General features: G+C 39.3%; 2 protein-coding genes across 4 annotated transcripts in view; one reads left to right on the forward strand and one right to left on the reverse strand.

Annotated features, from left to right (window-relative positions):
* AQP9 (aquaporin 9) overlaps nucleotides 1–10690 on the reverse strand; it is a 47008-nt gene extending 36318 nt beyond the window's left edge. For all 3 annotated transcript variants that reach the window (XM_032297327.1, XM_032297326.1, XM_032297328.1), the window contains exon 1: nucleotides 10215–10690. In XM_032297327.1, the coding sequence (XP_032153218.1) occupies nucleotides 10215–10325 (111 nt within the window). In that variant the 5' untranslated portion in view covers nucleotides 10326–10690. The remainder of the gene's footprint in view (nucleotides 1–10214) is intronic.
* The window catches only part of ALDH1A2 (aldehyde dehydrogenase 1 family member A2), a 195209-nt gene that overhangs the window by 4110 nt on the left and 168240 nt on the right, over nucleotides 1–22859 (forward strand). The gene's annotated exons all lie outside the window — the stretch shown is intronic.

Here is a 22859-nt window from a genome sequence, read left to right on the forward strand (position 1 = left end):
AGAGAATTGCAAACATTCCCATAAGTGGTAAGTTGGGGCCAAGATTTGACTGCACATGATTTTGACCAGCAGGTGAATGAAAGAGGAAACATTCACCACGGCGAGGTGCTCTCACGCACTTTACTTCTGTAAGTCTTCCCAATACTTAATCCCCAGTTAAAAACTGAAAGACTGAGTGACTTGATACAAGAAGTATTGGTAATAACTCAGTTTCAGAATCTTGAGCCAGATTCTTTCATTCCCATCCCAGTGTTCCTCCTCTGACAACTGCTGCTGCCTCTGTGGGTCAGCCTGTTCCCTTTATGAGCACAGTGTGCAGATTTATGCACAGCTTTCCCATCAGTTAATTTTCCAATTGCAAAATAAAACTTTCTCAGTCATAACAAAAATAGTCACAAAGAACCAAGACTGAAACCTGGATCTTCTGGTTAAAAATAAAGTATGTGGTGGCATGCAGCCTGAGAGAATATCAGGATAAGATCAATCACCCAAGAACCAGCTGTACTTGAAAAGAGATGATATTAGCGCAGGCTCATAAAGAGAGAGGAATCTGCAATTTGAGAGCCAGGTGAATGGGAACATGGCCAGCTTCAGTGCTCTCCAAGTAGAAAAAAGCACCAAGAACCAACTCAGGGCTCAGAAAGGAGAGGTGATTGAACTCCGCTATCACTACTGGGCTGAAAAGAACAATGCCCTCCTTTTCTGACCCCACCAGGCATTCACATCGCTCAACTCATCCTAAATGCTGACCTGGATCAGAACTTGATCACCATCCCAAGTACCAGAATAAGAAACTAGTGAAGCATTTATTTATTTAAGCTGTATGTGTCTGTTTTAGGATAACCGTGACTCTGGGTGGGCTGTGTGTGAGTGGGGGTTGCTGGGGACAGTTCTCCCTCTCCCCACAGGGCCCTACAGTGTCAAGGTCACCTCCTGTCACTCTCAACCTGGGAGATCTCTGCAGACGGAGGAGTTCTGAGGACTGATGTGTTTCCAGGGTCTGCAAATCTCAAAGTGTATTCCACAGATCATTAGTCCCATGAGATGCTCCTCAAAAAAGGGGTTTGTGGTTAAGCAGAGCTGAGGACAGCTTTACATTCTGTTTCCCTTTTAGAGATTTACAGAGAACATTAAAGGCTCTGACAATTCCTGCAGTTCAGAAAACTGCTTATTTGGGTTTAATCCAGTGTTTCCCACGCATGTTTGGGAAGGACCATGTATTTTCTTTCACTTAATTCTTGTTTGCATCTTATGGAACTAGTGCTTTTCAGAACAGATTTTGAGCAACTCCCTACAAAAATGCTTTGAAGAGACATAGTCTACTGGGTGAGCTCTCTCATGGGGAGGAAGCAGGTGAAGAAAATACACATGAATATGTACAATTTTTTAAATTATAAAAGGGTATACAATAAAATATAAGAAATGTGTTTCCTTCCTAGCCCATATTTTAAATATTATTCTCCACAGGTAAGTAATATCAATACTTTCTGGTATGTTGTCAAAAAGGTGTGCATGTGCCTCTGTGTGTGTGTGCGTGCGTGTGTGTATGTGTATATGTATTTGTACGGGTGAGGGTATTTAACACATACCATTTCTGCCTGCTTTTTCTACTTGAATAGCTTAGAGTATTTTCATATTAGCACATAAACCTTCTATTTCATGGCCAAAGGGGAGTCTTGCATGGATGTACTCCCATTTCTGTAATCAATCACCTGTTGTTAGAAGCATAGGTTTTTTGGAAGGTGTTCTTATAAGAAAGCTTGAATTTCCAGACAGACTCTAAGGCATGTGGCTGAGAGGGACTAAGCCCTCAAGCTCTTTATGGTCTTGACTGACTGTTCCAGGTCTGTGTCTTAGCATGACCAGCCAATCTACCAAGATGGAGAAAAGAGCAGGGGGCAGGGCAGGCACACTGTGCTGGCACAGTTTCTCTTAAATCCTTTGCTTTGCTTAGAAATTTCGGTGAAGTCAGCAGTCGTACCCCAGACATGAAATTAGGTGCCTGCTGGAGGTATAGCGGGTACCTAATTTCTTCATGGTAGAACTGCCTCAGCCCTTTGAACCATCTGTGGGTTGTTAGGTCACTTACACAAGTCTGATGAGTAAAGAAGGGCCAACTTCTGCTCTCATTACTTTGTTTTCCCTTCTTGTTAAGTAATGAGAACATGTTGCAATGGGCTTTGTCACTAATGAAAAATTAACCAAACCCACTTCTGGAAAATAGAAAAAAAATACTTCCCCTTTGAAAGTCAAAGAAAACAGCAAGTTTTCTGGGTAAAATTAAAATTCAAAATCAGAAGCAGAATCTTGTTGGGCAGAATCAAGTTTGGCTCTAGGAGTCTGCAGCACTTAGATCAGTGATCCAGAGCGGATTTTTCTCCCAAGCACCTTGGAACTGTGAAATTTCCCAGGCGAGCCTGGTCCTCTGCATTCATTGCTGAAAGGCAGAAGGCTGTAGGAAAATTCTCCTTTAGCTGCTACTGACTCAAACTCTAAGGATGTCAACAGAGCTGGCTTCATTTGTAGGAAGCATGGGGTCTCTTAGTCATTCGTGATCACACATCATCCCACTGGGGGAGAAAGGGCGGAGAGCCATTCTTCTGGGAGAGTGCTCTTCAACAGGAACCTGCATCTCCCAAGCTTCTCTTTTCAGTGTTTTACTTCACAGTAATAATTTCTGGCTGGCAATATATCTGGGGAACCCAGCAGAAGCAAATGCTAACCTGCTTTGGAAGAACAACTTCACAGCTCAGGCCATGTGCAAGTCCCACAGGGAAAAATAAATCTCCCTGAAGAATTTACAATACAGATATATAAAACACTAAAGGAAAAGATCCTTTATGAATAAGAGTCAGTAGATCAAACAGGCGAATGATTTACTCCCCCAAAACTCGAGATGACAGAACAGTTTTAGAATATTATAAATATATTAGGCTGTGGTGAGTTAAGGGGATGAAAGAAATAAACACACAAGAAAAGAAGCTAAAAAAAAAAAAGAACCAAATAAAACATAGAGAAATGAAAACATAATGAAATGAAAGGCTCAATGAATGTGTTAAACAGAAGATTAGATAGAACCAAAAAGGGAATTGGTGAACTGAAAGATAGATCTGAAACAACAACTATAGAAAATTCATCATGGATTAAGAGAACAAGAGAGAGAAATATGAAAAAATGGTTGACACATAAAAAAATGACAGGGTCAAACGTATACAAATATAATAGCAGTTCTCAAAGGAGAAAACAGACTGGGAGAAAGATAGAGTAATAAAGATGAAAAATTTCCAGAATTGGTGAAAATTATAACTCTTTAAATTGAAGATGAAAAATGAGTTAAGCAGTAGAAATAAATTCATCTTTAGTCACATTATAGTAAAATTTCAAAATAAAAGACAAAATGAAACTCTTATTAGTTACCAGAAAAATTCAGATTATTAAGAACAAAAATGAGACCAACAGGCTTGTCAACAGCAATAACAGAGACATTGGAATGACACCTGAAAAATGCCATGCAAAAATAATCATCAACCTAAAATTGATCAGCTAATTTATCATTCAACCTTGAGCCTGAAATAGACATATTCAGACAAAGGCTGAGAAAGTTTGTCTGTCACACACCCTTCCTGAAAAATTTTCTAAAGGAAGAACTGCAGGAAGAAGGAGCTAGACCCCAAGAAAAGTAGTAGGTGTATGCAATAATGATTAGCAAATAAACCAGTAAATGATAGGAATGCATTTTTAAATAAGCAAATAAAAATATGTATTTATTTTTAAAAAATACCAGTAATAACGATAAAGAGGGAAAATTTTAAATATTATACAATAATGACATGCAAGATGTAGTGGTTGATTGGAATTAGAATTTTTAAAAGTTTTTGTGGCATTCAGAAGAAAAATTGATTGTAAGTCTCGCTTTGTTGCCTAGGCTGGAGTGCTGTGGCGCAATCTCCACCTCCCAGGTTCAAGTGATTCTCCGGCCTCAGCCCCCCAAGTAGGTGGGATTACAGGTGCCCACCACTATGCGTGGCTAATTTTTGTATTTTTTGTAGAGACGGGGTTTCACCATGTTGGCCAGACTGGTCTTGAACTTCTGACCTCAGGTGATTCACCGGCCTCAGCTTCCTGATGTGCTGGGATTACAGGCATGAGCCACTACCCCTGGCCCAAGGGTAAATACTTAATAGAAAGGGCACAGAGAGGAGAAAAGGCAAGAATAAAGAAAGCTGATTAACTCAATAGAAGGGCCTAAGGAAGATCAAAGCAGAAATTACTGAAGTAGAAAAAGAAACTACTTTTAAAAATTGAAAAGTGGGTGTCAACTCAGGTACAGTAGAGGTTTTTTTTTTTTTTTGGGATGGAGTCTTGCTCTGTTGCCCAGGCTTGGAGTACAGTGGTGCAGCCTTGACTCACTGCAGCCTCCATCTCTCAGGTTCAAGCGACTCTCCTGCCTCAGCCTCCCCAGGAGCTGGGGTTACAGGCACATGCTACCATGCCCAGCTAATTTTTATATTTTTGAACTCCTGACCTCAAGTGATCTATCTGCTTTGGCCTCCCAAAGTGCTGAGATTACAGGCATGAGCCACGGCACGCAGCCTACAGTAGAGATTTTAAGAACCAAAAGCAAATACTACAAAAATTCATTTCAAAATTCTTGCTTTCAAAAAATAATTTCAATTCTTGCTAAAATTTTAATCAATAGCAACAGGGTGATGGATATATAAACCATACATGTTCCCAAATCAATAAATTTCAGAAACTGTCTCTGAGGAAAAATCTCAAATTGGAGAAGGTATATAAGCTATGAAGCTATGTGTGTAAATTTTTAAACATACAAAACTATAATATATATTCTTATACGCAACTGTAGTAAAAGTTCAGAAGCATACAATAGAATGTTAACTGTAGTGTGGTTAAGAGAAACTGGGGAGATTTGATTCTAATCCCAGCTCCACCACACCCTTGCTTGTGGTTAAATCATTTAACCATACTAAGCCTTAATTTCCTAATCTATCAAATGAGAGCAATATCGTCACCTCATTCTATTTAGTTTAGATTTAGTTTAAAGATTAACGTGTCTGCAGTATAGAGTATGCTCAGTGTTAACCGCCTTTGCCCTCTCTTGTCCTCATCATAATATTTGACAGGAGAGTGCCTCTGATCTTTAAACTCCTGCTTCATGGCAAGGATCCACGGAGAACCCCCAGCGTTTAGCACTTGCGCACTTTCAGATTTAGAACCTTGGACATTCTTAAAGGGATAGAATTCCCAAGTACAGGAGTACCAATTCTTGAAGGACTGAGCAATGAACATAAATCATAATAACAAGAGGCAGGTAAAACTGACAGTAGAAGTTATCTGATGTTCTGCTGTGGTGGAGAGAAGTTTTGATAAAATTCTGTGAGACTGTGGGTGTCTGTTCCCTCACCAGGGCACTGCTGACAGCAGGGGCTTTTGATCTATCATCTATTGGCCAACTGACAGCTCTAGGACTGTGTGACCCTCAGTCCTGGGCATCCTAGGCTGGGACAGGTGGACAGTTTTGCAAAACAGCAAGCTAGAAGAACCAAGCATGGAGGAAACAGAGAAAGAACAGGGAGCTGTTGAGCCAGAAAGCAAGAGAGAGGGGCCAGGCACAGTGGCTCATGTCTGTAATCCCAGCACTTTGGGACACTGAGGTAGGCAGATCACAAGGTCAGGAGTTTGCGACCAGCCTGGCCAACATGGTGAAACCCCATCTCTACTAAAAATCAAAAATCAGCTGGGTGTGGTAGCACACACCTCTAGTCCTAGCTACTTGGGAAGCTGAGGCAGAAGAATCGCTTGAACCTGGGTGGCAAAAGTTGCAGTGAACCAAGATGGTACCACTGCACTCCAGCCTGAGTGACAGAGTGAGACTTCATCTAAAAAAAATAAATAAATAAATAAAACAAGCAAGAGAGAGAAGTTATGGGGTATCTTGAGGCCCACTTTCCTATAGGTCCTTTGCTCCTATAGGTCCTTGAGGAGAAGCTAGCAATTGAAATACCAGATGAAAAACAGTGCAATCCATGGTCAATGTGTTTATCAGAGCTGTGAAGACACATCTGAGCCACCTCAGAACCCTGGTGTTACCCGAGGTTTGAATGTGTTGTTTGTAGGTGGTGAAGAGGTCCCAAGACTCTGCTAGCAGATCTTCTATGAAAAGTTCCCACCACGATCACGTCTGTTGTGTAAAATCATCTTTTGACACTGCTAATGTATTTTAGGCTGTAAAATTTGCAAGTTCTCTTGGGCTTTCACATGAAAGGAGTTAATTCACATCAAATGATGGTATTAGGGAATGATTAGAGTCTAGATATGAAGCCTAGCTCTTTCATTCAAGTCTCTTAATTATGTTATGCTTGTCTTTCCATCTGGCAAAATTGCAGGTGATTGCTTTCCTTTCTCTCTCTTTAGGAAACATATAAACAGAAATGCCACTTTGGATGAGTGAACATTCTGTGCTGTTTGGGGAAGAGCCCAGTGGAAGTCCAAGGGCGAGTGTGTGCCCAGGGCAGGGCAACCAAACTCTGGACTGATTTCTGGGATGCATGATTACATCAGCCTGTGCTCAGCTCCTCCACCAATAAAAAGGGCCAGTGATATCTGCCCACCCTTATCTCAGAGCTCTCCTGACAGTACCTGGGGATTCCAAATCATGAATTAGACCAAAACTGTACTGTACTATGCCCTACAAACTGGATGTCTCCTTTAATTTGGCTTAAGAACTTTCTGATTTCACTCTAAATGCAGACCATATAGTCTTTTGTTTCAAAATCTCCCTAAGATAGAATAAAGCTACTTCAAGATCCAAACAAACTTTTTAATAATAATTGCAAAGCCCTAGAGTGTCTACAACCAGCATATCTGATTGAGATATTCTCTCAGAATGGAATGACAAACTCTGTGACCCCAGCAAGGAGGGACGCTTGCTCACCCAGTCCTGGAGGAAGGCAAGAGCAGGAGGAAGGGAACATTGCAGCGTCTGACATTTCACACATACAGTCGGCTATCCCTGTACTTCTTCCTCTTTCCTGTACTGCCCACTCCCCTATTTCCTCCACAGTCTGTGTTCCAGGATGGCTCCTTTCTATTTCCTTCATGGCACTGAAGGTAAAGATCAAGGGTATTACTTTTAGCAGAAATACATGCATTTTTTTCCACTCTAAGAGATGCCAAAAGATAGACCTCTAATGTGGAAGCTAGACAGGGTGAGAAAAGAATTTAGGATCTGTCCTTCTACACAGTATGTTACCTACTCAAAAGTCCAGCCCTTGGAAGGCTGTCCTTCCACCTCAGGAGGAAATATGGCTGCTTGCTGGTCTTTTAACTTCAGCTTCTTCAGTAAGATGTGCTATGTATCAAAGAATCCTGAAAAGTTTGAAGACAGAGGACAGCATATAGAATAGCAGGAGTGAGCACAGACATGTGAGAAATGACTAGACATGACTAGAGATTCTGTGAAGTTCAGCCCAAGGAAGAGATCAGCCTTTTGCTTTGCAATTTTCCTCTGACACTAGTAAAGGTAAAAGGCCTACCTATCCTAATGAGTAAAAGGCCAAATTAGAGCTAGCTTTTTGGCTTATGACTTAATTATTGTTGGTTTTAGCTGTAGTTTACAAAGAATTTTTTGTGGACCTTCTTTTCTCTTAATGCTACCAGTGGGCCTTATCAGTCATTTACTGTTCCCAACTTTTTGGCACCAGGGATTGGTTTCATGTAAGATAATTTTTCCCCAGACAAGGGATGGAGATAATTTCAGGATGAAACTCTTCTACCTCAGATCATCAGGCCTTAGATTCTCATAAGGAGTGTGCAGCCTAGATCCCTTGCCTGCACAGTCCACAGCAGGGTTCTCACTCCTCTGAGAATCTTATGCTGCCACTCATCTGACAGGAGGCGGAGCTCAGGTGGTAATGCTTGATCACCAGCTGTGCACCACCTACTGTGTAGCCCAGTTCCTTACAGGCCACAGACCTGTACCAGTTCATGGCCTGTGGGTTGGGGACCCCTAATTTATACCATGGTGTGGATTAGTTTGAGATGCTTCCCATAAGAGCAGTTTTGCAAAGGAAGGGAAAACAATAGCACCAGACTCCCAAGGTTGGGGGAAAAACCAATCTCACATATTTGAAGGACTAAGACCTTCATATCCTCTGCCATCTTTTTAATGTTCCCCGTACCTTTGCCTTATCAATATACAAAGCTTTTTACTAGAAAATACAAGGCAAAATGCACATTTTCTAGTAAAGCAGAAGCAATTACTTTAGATAAACTTTGAGCAAAACCATGTAGGTTTCTTGGTTTAAAAAAATTGTGTTTGTGCAAGAACTTTTGGTTTATACATCCCCACAAGCACCAACAAAACTGAAGATGATAATCAAGGTTGCAGATTTTATCAGGGTTCACTTTAGAAAATAAACGTGTGGTATAAATGGAAATTAAATATTTCAGGAAATGTTTGGCTTTATCCAGAAGAAAGAAGGCTTAATTTTTCAACAGACAATATCAAGATGTTATTATTTAACCCCCACCTTGCATAGTGGGGAAGACACAAGGCCAGTTGCATGAGTTGAGCAGTGAACTGCTGAAAGCAACTTTCACTTTCAACTCAGAGAGCGTGGGATTATGAAACAGGTTCTTGTTAAGAAATAAAAAGGGTTTTAAATTTTTCGGTTGCAAAAAAGGGATGTGTAGTTCACTTCCTCCTCTTTTCTGCAGATCACTAAGAACTGTAACTGAACTGGCTTCACTTTTCTGTCCTGCTCATCACTGTGGGTTGAAATCAGTCTGTATTGACAACTGCTCTCCTGTTTGGGGCCAGATTGTCAAGTCACATGACCCAGGCATCTCAGTCTCACTAAGAAAGATTTTCCAGTAAGCAGTGACTGGGAATCTTAAGAATCACTGGCTTTCATCTTCTCTCTTTTCCTTCTAACTCCCCTTACTACATTATGAGAGTGAGTGTGGACAGAGCAGCTAGTAATGGATGCCAAGGGAAGATGAGGAGTGCAAGAAATTGTCCATAACTCCCTGATAATACTTTAACTAACCTGGTCTAATGCATTTCTCAGAGACCAGAAAACTTATGACTCTCTCTTCACGTTACAATAGTTCAATTTTTTGAGTTCACATTTGTTTCTCAATCTTGGCTTAGCTGACACATTCCAAGCATATTCTTCTAAATTATTATGTATTTGCCCAAAGCATTTTAATGCACAGAATTTATGAGCTACTCTCTATAACCTTAAGAAAAATGAAATTATTTATACATGGAGCAGGAAATCCTTAAGCAGGATTAAAAGAACAAGTTGAAATCAATAGTTGCCACATGATAATACATTTCTATTCACGAACGGCCTGGCTCCAGCTAAAATTTCAGGATTCAGAGAATGCTAGCATGTGCAGCAAAATGAAAGCCCAGACCACGTAAGTAAACTTTCCAGTTTCTTTTTATAGCTGAGTAAATCTCTGGACAAATCCTCAAGAGGTTCTTAGAAGTAGTCCCTCATTTGTATCTAGAAGGTCCTTGTAATTGTCTCGTAAATCTCCAAAGATCTTTAGAGATTACTTTGCTTTAAATAGATGGAAAAATGATACAAAACTAAAGCTGGACTATTGCCTGGCCTACTATTTCTACCCAGTGCAATCTTTAATTTCTTAAAAATCAAGTGATCTAACAGGACAATACTTGTCAAGCACATGCCATACTGAGCTGTTTCTTGCCATCCATATATATATATATATATATATATATATATTTTTTTTTTTTTTTTTTTTTTTTTTTTGCCAGCCATACTTATTAACTACTGATGCTCATTCCAGGTGACAGAGTCATCTCAATGCTTAGGGGAAGCAAGTAGGGTACAAATCAATTAATCGATGAAAAACATGTCTAACGACTGACTTTTAAATCACAAAGCCATTTTAGAGTATAAGTAAATACCTGAAATAAAGAAGGCACTTCCCTTACTCCCCCTTTTCTATTCCCATCAACTTTTGTGGATAAATGCAATGAGTAATTGAAAACTTAGTATCATGGCCACTAAATAGTCAAACAGCCTCTTGTAACTTGTTAATTCCTGGAAAAAATTAATTTGATAACTAACTTAAAGAAAACAAGCCAAACAAAACTCTCCACTGCTAGCCTGGCAGCTATTTTTGGGTCCAAATTTAGGAAATCGGGAGATACTTACAATCATGATGAATGTGCCCAAGAACTCAGAGAGGGTTTCTTTCGCTAAGCTGCTCTTCAAGACCAGTCTCTGCTTGAAGCTTTTCCCCTTTTCTGACTTCTCAGGCTGCATCTTGGGGCTTCTCTGAGGCCTCCCGTTTCCACAAATGCCTACCTGTTGTGGTCCTCACTTTCGCAGCCACATGAAAATGGACGTTTTGACAATGGCTCACAGGTTCCTGGAGATGTCTGGTGAGAGTCTCTGACTGTACAAATGCCGTTCCGATTAGAGGCTGTGGCTTAATCGTCTGCTGGTGGAACTGTCATTCCCTGTTCGCTGCTATTTGTTTGAATCGGCGACTTACAACCTGAAATCCCGAAAATGGTCCTTTTGGTGTCTGATAGATTAATCATTACCTTTATTCTCAAGGTACCTTTTTCTCTGTTGGTTTTTTTCAAGAGATGAGAAAAGAGATGTGCTGGTTGTGTTGCCAAACCACAGTGATGGGCCCTGGTCCAGAAAAGATTTACATGTTACACAATTGCAGCCTTCTGATTTTTTTTTCCTGATTCAGAAGTGGGTGGTTGGGCTGTACTTTGGAATTACCAAATCAGGTGTAGATATATCCAATGTAAACATTCTTTTCTGAAAAAGATTTTTAGGCAAAATGAAGAATTTGAAGAAAATCTAGATTTATCATCCTATAAGATTAATCACTCTTGTATTCTTCCAGTATCATTTCAGTGACTTCATGATACTACTCTGAGGTTAGTAAGAACCACAGAGGCCATCCTAGAGATGAAGAAATTAACACAGAGAGAGACCATTGCAAGCTTCACACTGCAAGTCTATAGGACAGGATGGAGTCACCTCTTCGGTTATGAAACTGGGTTTCATTTACTGAAGATACTTTAGGAACCATGATTCAGAAAGACAAAGGAGTCACCTTTTTGGGTTTCTTCTGAAGGAGCATTCCAGTTTGGAAACAATCACTCTTCTTAATTTACCATGAAATATTTAGACATAATACATAGGAAATAAACAATAGCAGCTTGAAATTCTTTACTGTATGGAGATGACTGAGCTGGAAAGAGATCAATCTGAGTGTATGCCTTCCTAATCAAACAAGAAAGGGAACCAGTACACCCAACCAAGGCTCCTAGGTTAGACCCTTTAAATTTGGTGAATTGACATCCTTGCCAGCAACAAACTGTGTTCAGAACTAGCTCCTTGTCCTGCCAAATATTCAAGCTTTGTTTTTCAAAAGTGGTTTGTCTACAGAAATAGAATACAGCATTAGTTTCTGAATACCAAGGTGGGCCTAGTTCCTGGTTACCGAGGTGGGCCTATGGAATTAGTACCCACGCTGTGTGCTTCCTTCCAGTCCTTCCACAGGGAAGCCAGCTCTGCATCAGGCCCTCCCCTAGCTTTGCAGGATGGGAGGGAGGAGAGGATGTGGAGAAAACAGCTGGTAAAAGGCCAAAGGCAGAAGGAGACTACTGATTTTAGGTGACATTTAGCATTTAGACCTAAAAAAGTTATAACTTGCCTGAGGCCACACTACTGCAGAACCAGGACAAAACCTCAGCATTTTGGCTTTAATTCCTGGTGAAGTTTTTATGAATACCATTGTCTAGAAGAATCATCTATGACCTAACCATTACCAAGTCCCAGTGGATGGACCAGAGAAACAGGACTTTCTTACTGTGACTATAACTAATAACATGCAAGAGTGTTTTCTGGTCTCCTCATTTACTCATCTAACAACTATTTATTGCATACTCATTATATGCCAAGCACGGCATTGAGCAAAGGCACATGGTGTTCTTGCCCTTCACAGAGCTTAGAGTCTAGTGAAGCAGACAGACGTAAGTGAAATAATCCCACACACATAAATACAACATCACAACTGAGATGTATGATACAAAAATGGGGGCCATATTTCTATAAGCAAATACAACAAAAGGATTTGACTTTGTCAGAGAGATCTCTTATGGCTTCTCCAAAGAAATCATGTGTGGACTGAGATCAGAAAGAAGCATGGGGCTAACTACATGAAGTGGGGAAGAAAGTGCATGTACAAAGGCCTTAGTGGGTTTGAGGGTAGGTGGTAGGGAACAGCATGATGCCTATCAAAGAAGGAGGGAAATTGACTGTGGTTGGTCCCCAGAGACAGTGAAGGAGTATAGCATGCAAAATGAGCCCCAAGGTGTGGGCAAGGGTCAGACCATACTGATCCTTGCAACTGGTAGTTAGGGCTAAAAGCTTAAGTCACTGAGGTGGCTTAAGAAGAAATATGACACGATCAGATTAGAGTTTTGAGAAGATCTTCCAGACTATGAGGTGGAGAGGGGATTGGAGGGAGCTTGGAATGATCATAGGTAGATACATTTGGGGGTATTGCAGAATTCCAGAACTGGGTGGTAGTTTTGACAATGGAGAAATGGAAGGATCCAAGAGCTCTTTATATCTTAAAATTGGAAGAATTTGGTGGATTAGATGTGGGAGATGAGGAAAAGAGACTGAGAAAGGTTGGTTCCTGAGTTCCTAACTTGCTGGCGAAGGTGCTGCTAAGCCCTGAGAGGAAATCCTGGAAGAGGACCAGAAGTGCAGTGGAAGATCGTTAATTCTGCTTGTGCAAAGTTGAGGCTCTGGGGCTTCTGAGCGATGTAAAGTAGTAAGTGGTGTGGGTGCAGATGAAGAAGGAATGTCTGTGTGCTCACAGTGGTGGTAACTGGAGCCTGGTGTAAAGAGCCTCCTTAGGGAGAGAGTTTGAAGAAAGCTGAGAGTTTGATATGGAACATTTCATGCCTAGGTAGAGGAGGATGGAATCTTTTTCCTTTTTTTCTAACTTCAGGTGAGAGTCACACTTCTCACCTCCATCACCATAAACAGCTCATCATCAAACATAGCTAACTCATACAAAATGTTTACTGAACAAAATGTTCCAACCACCTAACATGCTCAAAAGCAGCCTAAGAAGGTAAGCAATGAATAACATTCCTTCCTTCTTCCACCTGGGACGGGTCCTGTGTCAAAATACCCTGATTCCAAAGTTCTAACTGGAAGCATGATGGAGTTTTTAAATTTCATTCATTCAGAAAAAGTTTTCATTGAATATATATCATGTGTCAGGCACAGCATTAAGCAGTGGGGATTTAAAAATGAGAAAAACAGATCTTCACTATTAAGGAATTAATGATCTAAGTGACAAAGACCGCCGAATGAATATACCATAGAGTAGTATAGGGTTGAAAGCAAGATACTGAACCAAAATTTCGGCTGCCACCACAGGGACATCTGAGAGCTAACTCTGCATTTGCCAGCATGCAGAGAAAAGACAGTTTTAAAGCTGATGAGCTTTCCTGGATGTACCTTCATACTGATTCTCCAGGACTGGTGTATGCTGTTCTTTTATTAATATTTCTCTTGGCTCTGCCCCTTCCTACCTTCTCTTCTCCCCAACATTCTATTCTGTGTCTATCTAGTTTTGCCTTGTGTAACCATCTTTGCCGACACTCACACAATCCCAGGATAGAAGCCTGGTGTTAATAAGCATGACCACCTCACACCCTGACTTCACTTACCCAACACCTCCTACTTCTAAATTCCAGTCCCTCAAAGCCTTCCTCTCAACCTAGTTATTACCTCGTGACTACCTGGGTTAATGATGCACTTCCCAGCATCTCAGGTTCCATTGACCCTGTGACTTTCTTCTACACCCATGTTACCGAAGCCTGACGCAGGGCGTGCCCAACCATCTATTTTTTTCTCAGACCCTCTCTTCCCAGGCTGCTAAATGTTGCTGAAGAAAATCATAAATGTATTGATTGACTGACTCGATTGCACATAATTGTGATATAGCATCAGCAGTGGCCCCATATTTTTAGTTAACGTTTCATTTCAAGGGTTCCAGATTTTAGCATGCGTTAAAATCAGCTTCCCTCAGAGACTGATTCTGGAGATTTGGGTTGGAGCCTAGGAATCTCACAAGCATACCTGATAATTCAGAGCCCATTCTTTGGCCAGTAGCAACAACATACCTCTTCCATGTGCTCACAGTCCTGCAGCTCACAGTCCCAACCCTCCCACTCAGCTGATTACTTTTTTCTCCAAATCCATTGGGAAAACATAGATTTCATTGGCTGTAAGTCCTTTTATGCCCTTCTAAAAAACTTGTCTTCGTTTTCTTTATGTTATCCTCATTTGCTTTCCTTCTTCTTCCTAACGTTTAGCCCCATGTTGGTGTTCTGTTCCAGCCCCTCTGGGGTCTTAGCCAATCAACATTTCCTTCACTCTCAGTCTTTTTCCAATATTGACTTTCTTCCACCACCTCAGGACCAAAAGAAATACAGATCTCTCTAATACTGAAAAACATTCCTCAAAGCTGTTTCACTCCAAATTATCTATTAATATCTCCTCCACTTTCTATTAATATCTCTTCCGCCTTCTTTCTTTTCTACTTGAGGAAGAAATAACCTTTTCCCATGAGTGTAAAATCATATTAAACTGTGAAAAAAATTAGAAGTATGTAAGTTAAAATTTTCAAATTTATCATAATCCCTATCATCAGAGATAACATTACGTTGTTAACAAGTTGGAATATATTTCTGCAGAATTCATTTTAGTAGATCTAATAATATATAAGTATCTATTCTTTTCTTCACCCTAAAAGGAGTGTTATACCACATTTACTAGATTAATTTTTTCCCACTTTAAGGTTTCTGTTTAGCCTTGTATGCCAGTGTAAAACTCATCTTTTTAATGACTGTGTAATATTCCCTTGTACAAATGTACAATGATTTAAACAAACTCCTTTTGATAGGCAATTGGTTGTCTCCAATTATTGTTCATTAAAACAACTTTGCAATGAACATTCTTGAGTATCTATATCTCTTAGCATAACTTTCTAGAAGTTGAATAATTAGAGTATGCATAAAGTGTGTTAAAATATCTGTTTTCTCATTTTCTTTAATATTGGGTAAATTAAATCTATTAAATGTTTTTCACAATCTAATAGTTAAAAATATTGTTTCAGTATGTATTTCTTCAGTTAACAGTGAAGTTGAGCATCTTTAATTCATTAACTATATTTTTATATTTTATTTTTCTGTCCTCTGCCCACTTTTCATCTGTAATGCTTACTTTTTATTAATTTGTTTTAGCTCTTTCCAAGATATGAATGTAAATCTTTTATTTGTTAAATGTGGCAAGTCATTTTCCAGTTAGTTATTTATCCTTTAACTTATGATGATGGTATTTGATTATGATATAGAGGTTTAGAAAATTTTATGTATGCAGTTCTGAAATCTTTTTCTATATGGTTTCTAACTTTGGTATTTGTGCTAAGAAAGACCAGCACTATTCCAAAATGAAAAGAATTTTCATATTTTATTTTTTATTTTATTTTATTTTATATATATATAATATATATATATTATTTTATATATTTTATTATAGTGCTTTTATAGTTTCATTTTTATATTTAAATCTTTAACTTTTCTAGACTATATTTTGATTTATAAAGCAGGGCTCTAATTTTTCCCAATATTTTGATAAATTTTCCAATACTATTTGCTTTGAAATTCTCTCTCTTATATAAGAAAACTTCCCAGAAGTAAAATTGTTATTTTAATAACTCTAGTCTTGGTATATGTTTTAATGACTTTCTGGTAGATTGCCCCTCATTATTTTCAAACATAAATTAGTTAAATGAACTTTAGAATCATCTTTTTCAGTTCCATCACATCCCAACCAGAATTCATAAAAAGGCATTCACTTTATGGATAAAGTTATAACATTGAGTTTTCATAACCAGAAATGTAATCCATCTGTCCATTTAGTCAAATCTTTATGTCCTGTAAGTTAAGAAACATTGTTTTCTCCATTGTGTCTTCCAAATCCTTGTTAAGTTTATTTCTGGGCATTTGATATTTATTTGTATATATTTTTGAAGTTAGGTTGAGATCTCTTTTTTTATTCTGTTTTCTAACTGATCATCACAAGCAAAACTGTATTTCTGTGTGTTTATCTTCTATCTGCCCACTCTAATGAACTTTCTCTATAGTTTAAAATGGATTTCTAGTTGATATTGTAGTGAACGTTGTTAGTTTTCTACTTGGCATCTATTAAAACATCCTTCTAATAGACCAGGTTTTCATTTAAATATCTGTCTTTTTTTCTATGCAACTGTGACTTTTTGGTGAAAGACTGACTATTCTCAGCTATAAGGGTAAACACTGAATAGTCTAAGCCTACCAGAATAATTTTCCCTCCCTTGAAACCATGACTGGTTCAGGAATAATGTTTTTTAATTTGGGCCAATGAAATCTGAGAAGAGATTAGCTGGGGTTTTGGAAATGAGGCCCTCCTTTCTGTGAAAGCTACAAGAACCCAGTTCTGTCATCCACTGGATATGAGCAGAAAAGCTTTTGGCTATTAAAGACAGCCATCCTAAAACCATGGATAGGCAGTGGGGAGGAGGACTTGATATAGAGTCTAGCAGGGCACAAAGACAGGACATGGTTGCATTCCTGATGATATTACTCCTGGGTCTACCCAACTTGAAGTCTACTCTACTCTATGGCTTGTGACTATTATATGAGCCAATAATATTTAATATTTTCAAAGCCAATTGGAATGTGATTTCTGTTAATTTCAACATTAAAAGCCCTGACTGGTTTATTATCTTAGATTTTTGAAGGTAGAATATAATGTGAACTATAAAAAATCATTTTACATCTTTTAATACTTCTATTTTTCATTTTTTTGGTCTTATCATATTGGCTGAAGCCATTACAAAAATATTTAATCATAATAATGAAAGTGAGCATTTTTCTATGTTCCTAAATTTAAAGGCAATGCCTCTAGTGTGTCATTCACTAAGTTTAATATTTCCTATTATCATGCTTAATTTTTCAACAAACACATGAGAAGTTGTGAAGCAAACCCTCACTGTACAGTTGAGGAAACTGAAGCTCAAGAAAGAGGAGTTACCTGTCAAAAGTCATGCAGTGGGTGGAGAGTGAGGATTCAAATCTACACTCTGGAATCCTTTTCCATTGTACCTTCTGCCATTGTTCAAGAACCATGGGAAATCCCATTTGCCAAAACTGAAAGGACATTTGGCTTATGTTTTTTATCATAAATTTTTGTTTGTTATGATTTTTTAAAAAATTTTTGTTCAACTTTTTCTAATTTCTTTATGATTGTACTATTACATAGAATGAATACACTAAAACTGGGAAAGTTACCTTAGGTAGAATTGCGGCTCTCTGTGAGGGTCAAGCTGAGGTCAAGAGCTTGGTCTTTGTCACTTGGCCTGAGTGGACTTCACAGGCCCAGCCACGTACATCTCCCAATCGCACAGAGCTGATCACACAGGTTGGGAGTGAACCAGTCCAAACTCATCTTCAGAACTGCAAAACACACAAGGCTGTGCCTTGATGCTAGGGTATTAGCAACAACTGTGTATAAGGTGCCTAGTATTACAACTGCAATGTTAGCATTTCAGGAGCCTGAATTATTTATCAGGTTACCTGGGGGTTGTGGTGAGGAATCACATGTTCCATGCATTAACAGTGGACTAAAACATCTAGGGCTTCTTTCTCTGTAAGCCCCTGCACTTTCCCACTTCCATTTCCCCACTAGCAAGGGTGCTGAACACAATATCCTGAGAAAGGCATTGAAGTTCCCTAAGTTTCTTGCTTTTCAAGCTTTGCCTGTGGAACGCCTCAAAGCCTACTGTGGATATTAGTCCCGTGTACTCTCCATATAGTTCTGAGAATCTGGGGATTCCTTCTGGTCCCAGCAACTATCACTCTTTCAATGGGTTACATTGACATTCCTATCTATGAAGGTGCTGGATCATAAATCTCTCCTTCCAGAAGTGACTCCACAAATTTCCATTCCAACTGTTTCACTGAGCAAAGAGGACGCAAAAATCAACTGTTACCTCCTTTCAAGATAACCCTCTTCTCCTGCCATCATATTTGTAACACACTGGAGAGAAACAGCAGTGGTCACTGATCTACTTCTCGGTTAGGTGACCTTTACCTCATCCTTGGGAAAGACATGGCATCTTTCCCCAAAGAATATCCTGTGGCTCTCCATAGGTTTCCGGGACATACCGAAACATACAGGCAAGGAAAGCTTCCCTTGTCTCCTGAAGCCAGCAAGTGTTATATTATAATTACAATTTAAAAATTAACTTGCAAGCTGTTGAAAATATACTACAATGACCTCTAGAAAATGAAAAACAAAATTATGTCATTTCAAATAGACCATTATCTAGGAAGTCATTGTGGAATATGCAATTGGTACCAAAACCTTTGTTCTTGGCAGTGAATGAAAGGTGTGTTTTTAAATGCTATATTTCTTGATGGAAATACACTCTCAAAAACACCTTGAAATACCTCTGGCTTAATGCAAAGACTTTGGAGACTTTGACCATACCTACTCAGGTAGATCTTTTGTAGATGAATCTCAGAGTAAATTGATCAAATTCCCACAAACCTGAGTGGCTTTAACAGTTAAAATGTAAAAAAGTAGCTAATCAATTAATGATTGTATAAACAGTAGGGAAAAAATTTAAGTCAGCTCCATTTTGACTGAGTGATCTGAATTGAACATAGTCATGACTTATGTCTGATGGCCAAGGGGTTCCTTAACTCTGTGACTTTTATGATCTATGATCCGAGTTCATTGATCTTTTAGGTACAAAGATGAAGACCATTTGTTTACCCAAACATTTGTTCTGAGAAAATTTGTTTAAGGGAAAGTGAGTTGACTAAAGGAAGCAAAGTGACTTTTGTTTTTGTTTGTTTTTGTTTGATCCATGATATCAAAGACACTGTTGAAATTTGGTATGCTACTAAAGGACATGAAGAAAAACTTCGCAATCTATTTGAAACTAAATGGAAGTTAATAACACTTTTCAAATTAGCATTTTATCTATAATTTAAAATATTTATTATGTTTGATACAAGAAAGAGGTAAAGTGGCATTTTGAAAGTGGTTTAATCCACTCTTAAAACATATTGACTGAATAGACTTCCTATATTGTCTATATTATATTTTTAAAAATTCATTTTGACTCAGTTCAGCTTAGCAAACATTTTTTGAATGTATGGATGCTTAGCACTATGCTAGGCCCTGAGTACAGGAAGGTAAATGAAAAGCAACTCTGGCTCTCAAGATGATTTCAATCCAATTAATAAATCACTTACAGTGTCGGTAAATTTGGTAAATGTATAGAACTTTTATTTTATCAAATAGCCCAGGGTGAAATTAGAACAGAGATAAGGACTAGCTGGTTAATAAGCACTAATCCCTTTGTTTAGCAAATGCATTTGCAAAGAAATTAATACATTATCTACTTTCTTGCACAGAGATTCACAAAATCAGAATTTTATAACTGAAAAAAGTGATAAGATACACATAACCCAACTGCTTTATCATAAATAAGGCAGAAGAGGCTCAATGACTTCCCTGGAGTCAGCTTACGGGAACAAAGTCCAGAATGGTAGAATCAACAATCCTAATTTCTTTTTTTCTTTTCTTTTTTCTTTTTTTTGAGACAGTGTCTCACTTTGTCACCCAGGCTGGAGTGCAGTAGTGCAATCTCAGCTCACTGTAACCTCCACCTACCAGGTTCAAGCAATTCTCTTGCCTCAGCCTCCTAAGTAGGTAGGATTACAAGTGTGCACCACCATGCCCGACTAATTTTTGTATTTTTAGTAGAGATGGGATTTCACCATGTTGACCATGCTGATCTTGAACTCTTGACCTCATGATCCGCCCACCTTGGCCTCCCAAAGTGCTGGGATTACAGGTGTGAGCCACCGTGTCTGGCCCCTAATTTCTAGTTCTGTCTTCTTTCCTCTAGAATGTGCTGTCTGTCCTTGTTCTGCCACTGATTTCACTCATGAACAGTGGGGCCTCAGGGTAAAAAGTCTGGTTGGCGCATGTTCTCACTCATAGGTGGGTGTTGAACAATGAGAACACATGGACACAGGGAGGGGAGCACTACACACTGGGGTCTGTTGGGGGGAAATAGGGGAGGGACAGTGGGGGGTGGTGACTTGGGGAGAGATAGCATGGGGAGAGATGCCAGATATAGGTGATGGGGAGGAAGGCCGCAAATCACACTGCCACATGTGTACCTATGTAACAATCTTGCATGTTCTTCACATGTACCCCAAAACCTAAAATACAATTAAAAAAAAAAGTCTGGTTGGAAGAAGAGATGGGGACTTGCCTTGGAGTTGTGTTGCATGTGTGATGCAGACCCATAGAACTGTTTTCTGAAGATACTTTACATAAAATTTGAGTCTTATGTAAATGTCAGTTACATACCTCAAAAATTGGTCCATTATAATTACATTTGGGGAGGCTTGAAGGAGGTGATGGAAATTGGGAGATTCCTAAAGCCCCACAAGCCACCTCTTGATGCTACTACTGCTTGTGAAATACAAATAGTCATTTAATTTGCATGCAATTGAATTAAATGAACTCTTAGTACATAGAGTTATGTACTTCTTGCAGAAGTATGTAAAGTTATGGAACATAGTACATAGAAGTTATGGAACTTCTTGCCCCTACAAAGATGTTAAGGTAAGACTGATTAACTTTTTTACAAAAGAAGATTGGATTGTCCTTTGCGGGGAATCAACTGAGACCCAGGATATCTTCCTCGTCCCAGATCTGGAAGCTTAATTTTATTGTGTTGACCAAATGTGACTGAGTCCTGCAGAACTGAGTCATGATACAATATTCACCAGATATTGAGTAACAAAGAAGATGACTGTTTATTCATATACATTGTACAGAGCAACCACGATTACCCTGTTGGCTGATCAGCACATGCCTCTTTGGTAGTAAAGTCTATTAGAGAAGCCAGATCACTTGGAAGCTTGGAAAACATGGATTAGAATAGAGGGAATGGCCGCCTTGATAACTCATTGTTATAACTGAACTGCTTCTTTCACCCACAGGCAGGTTCCCTTCAAAAAAGAACTTGCTTCCAATTACACTCTCAGGGATTCTCTTTCCAGGTTCCAGATCGTTCTGACCTTGATGACTCTGTCTGGTGGCTCCATTTTATACTCCGTTTTCCTCGGCCAGCTTTTCACCTTTCAGTCCATCTGCTTTGGGATTGATATTTCTTTAGATGGTTCCTGGTTCTCAACCTGACTTTCACGCCTGGCTTCTGTCCTTCAGATAACTCTTGGAACTTGTCCCCATCCATTTCTGTGGCAGAAACTCTAGCACCCTTACTCCTATCATTGTGTACAAGAAAAGATTCAGACAGTAACATGATTGACGTATCTATTTCTACTGTAGGGATCTATTTATGGAAGGAACCAGAATATTGTGTTCATTGGTCATGACTCTATCACCCAGAGCAATGCTAGAGACATTTCCTTACTCTTGAAAGAGGAGTATGGGGTTGAGCTGGAAAGCCCCCAAGTTAGAGATCTTGGGTTTCTATTAATATTTCTCTTTATCTACTTAATAAGTATGGAAATTTGAGCAAGCTATTAACTGCTTTGCACCTCGGTTTCCTTATGGAACCTATGAAGATTATAGTAGCTCATATCTCATGGGACTCTTCTGAGGAGTAAATGAATTGTTTCATATAACACAGTCTGTGTGACAAACAGGAAGGACATAACACTTTCTACTCTTCTTTGTCTATACTTTTTCTAGATTCCAAGCAGCCCCTCTTCTTCATGACAGCACCATGACCTCAGACATTTCACAATACTGTGGAGTGGGTTATAGTTTCAGAATAACACCCCCTTGATCTGATGTGGAAGTAGATCAGATTAGATAAGATGTTATTGAAAGAGGAGCACAATCACATTGTATTGTGAAATAGCGCCTAGCAGCTGTCTGTTAACAAATGACAACAGCCACGCCTTATTGTGCATTTTTTATGTGCCAAGTGTCATGCAAATTTGCTTTATGAATATTGTTTTGTAATCTTTTATGTGATGGTCAATCAAGTGTGGCCACAAGAGGAGATATGGGAGAGGCTCAGGGAAAAAAACAAAGTTTATTATACTCACAGGTCCTAGAGACAAGAGGCATGGCAGGTCATGCTACCCACAAAGTGCTACATACAAGGAAAAGACACTAGGGTGGTCAGGAGGCAGATGACAGTAGCAAGGTCTATTTGTTTTTTTTTTTTTTTTTTTTCTGAGATGAGGTCTCACTCTGTCCCCCAGGCTGGAGTGCAGTGGTGTGATCAAAGCTCACTGCAGGTCTAACTCCTGGGCTCAAGCAATCCTCTTGCCTTAGCCTCCCTCATCGTTGGGATTATAGTCATGTGCTACCACGCCCTGCCAATTTTTAATTTTTTTGTAGAGACCTTGTCTCTACAAAATGAGGCAAGGTCTCACTACATTGCCCATGCTGTTCTTAAACTCCTTGGCTCAAGTGATCCTCCCCACTTGGCCTTTCAAAGTGTTCGGATTACAGGGGTGAGCCACCACAGCCCTAAATAAAGGTTTAGGACTTTATTGGGATTTCCAAAGGAAGGGAAAGTCAGGACAGGGTGAACAGTTTAGCACTGGTTATTTAGATGATTTCAGTGGGCTTTAGGCTATGCAGATGGTTGCAAGTTGCCTGGCACCTGGTCCTGGGATGATTAAGGCAGAGAAA

The sequence above is a fragment of the Sapajus apella genome, unplaced genomic scaffold (genome assembly GCF_009761245.1).
Source record: "Sapajus apella isolate SASKATOON/1434 unplaced genomic scaffold, GSC_monkey_1.0 scaffold37, whole genome shotgun sequence".
Classification (NCBI taxonomy): Eukaryota; Metazoa; Chordata; class Mammalia; order Primates; family Cebidae; genus Sapajus; species Sapajus apella.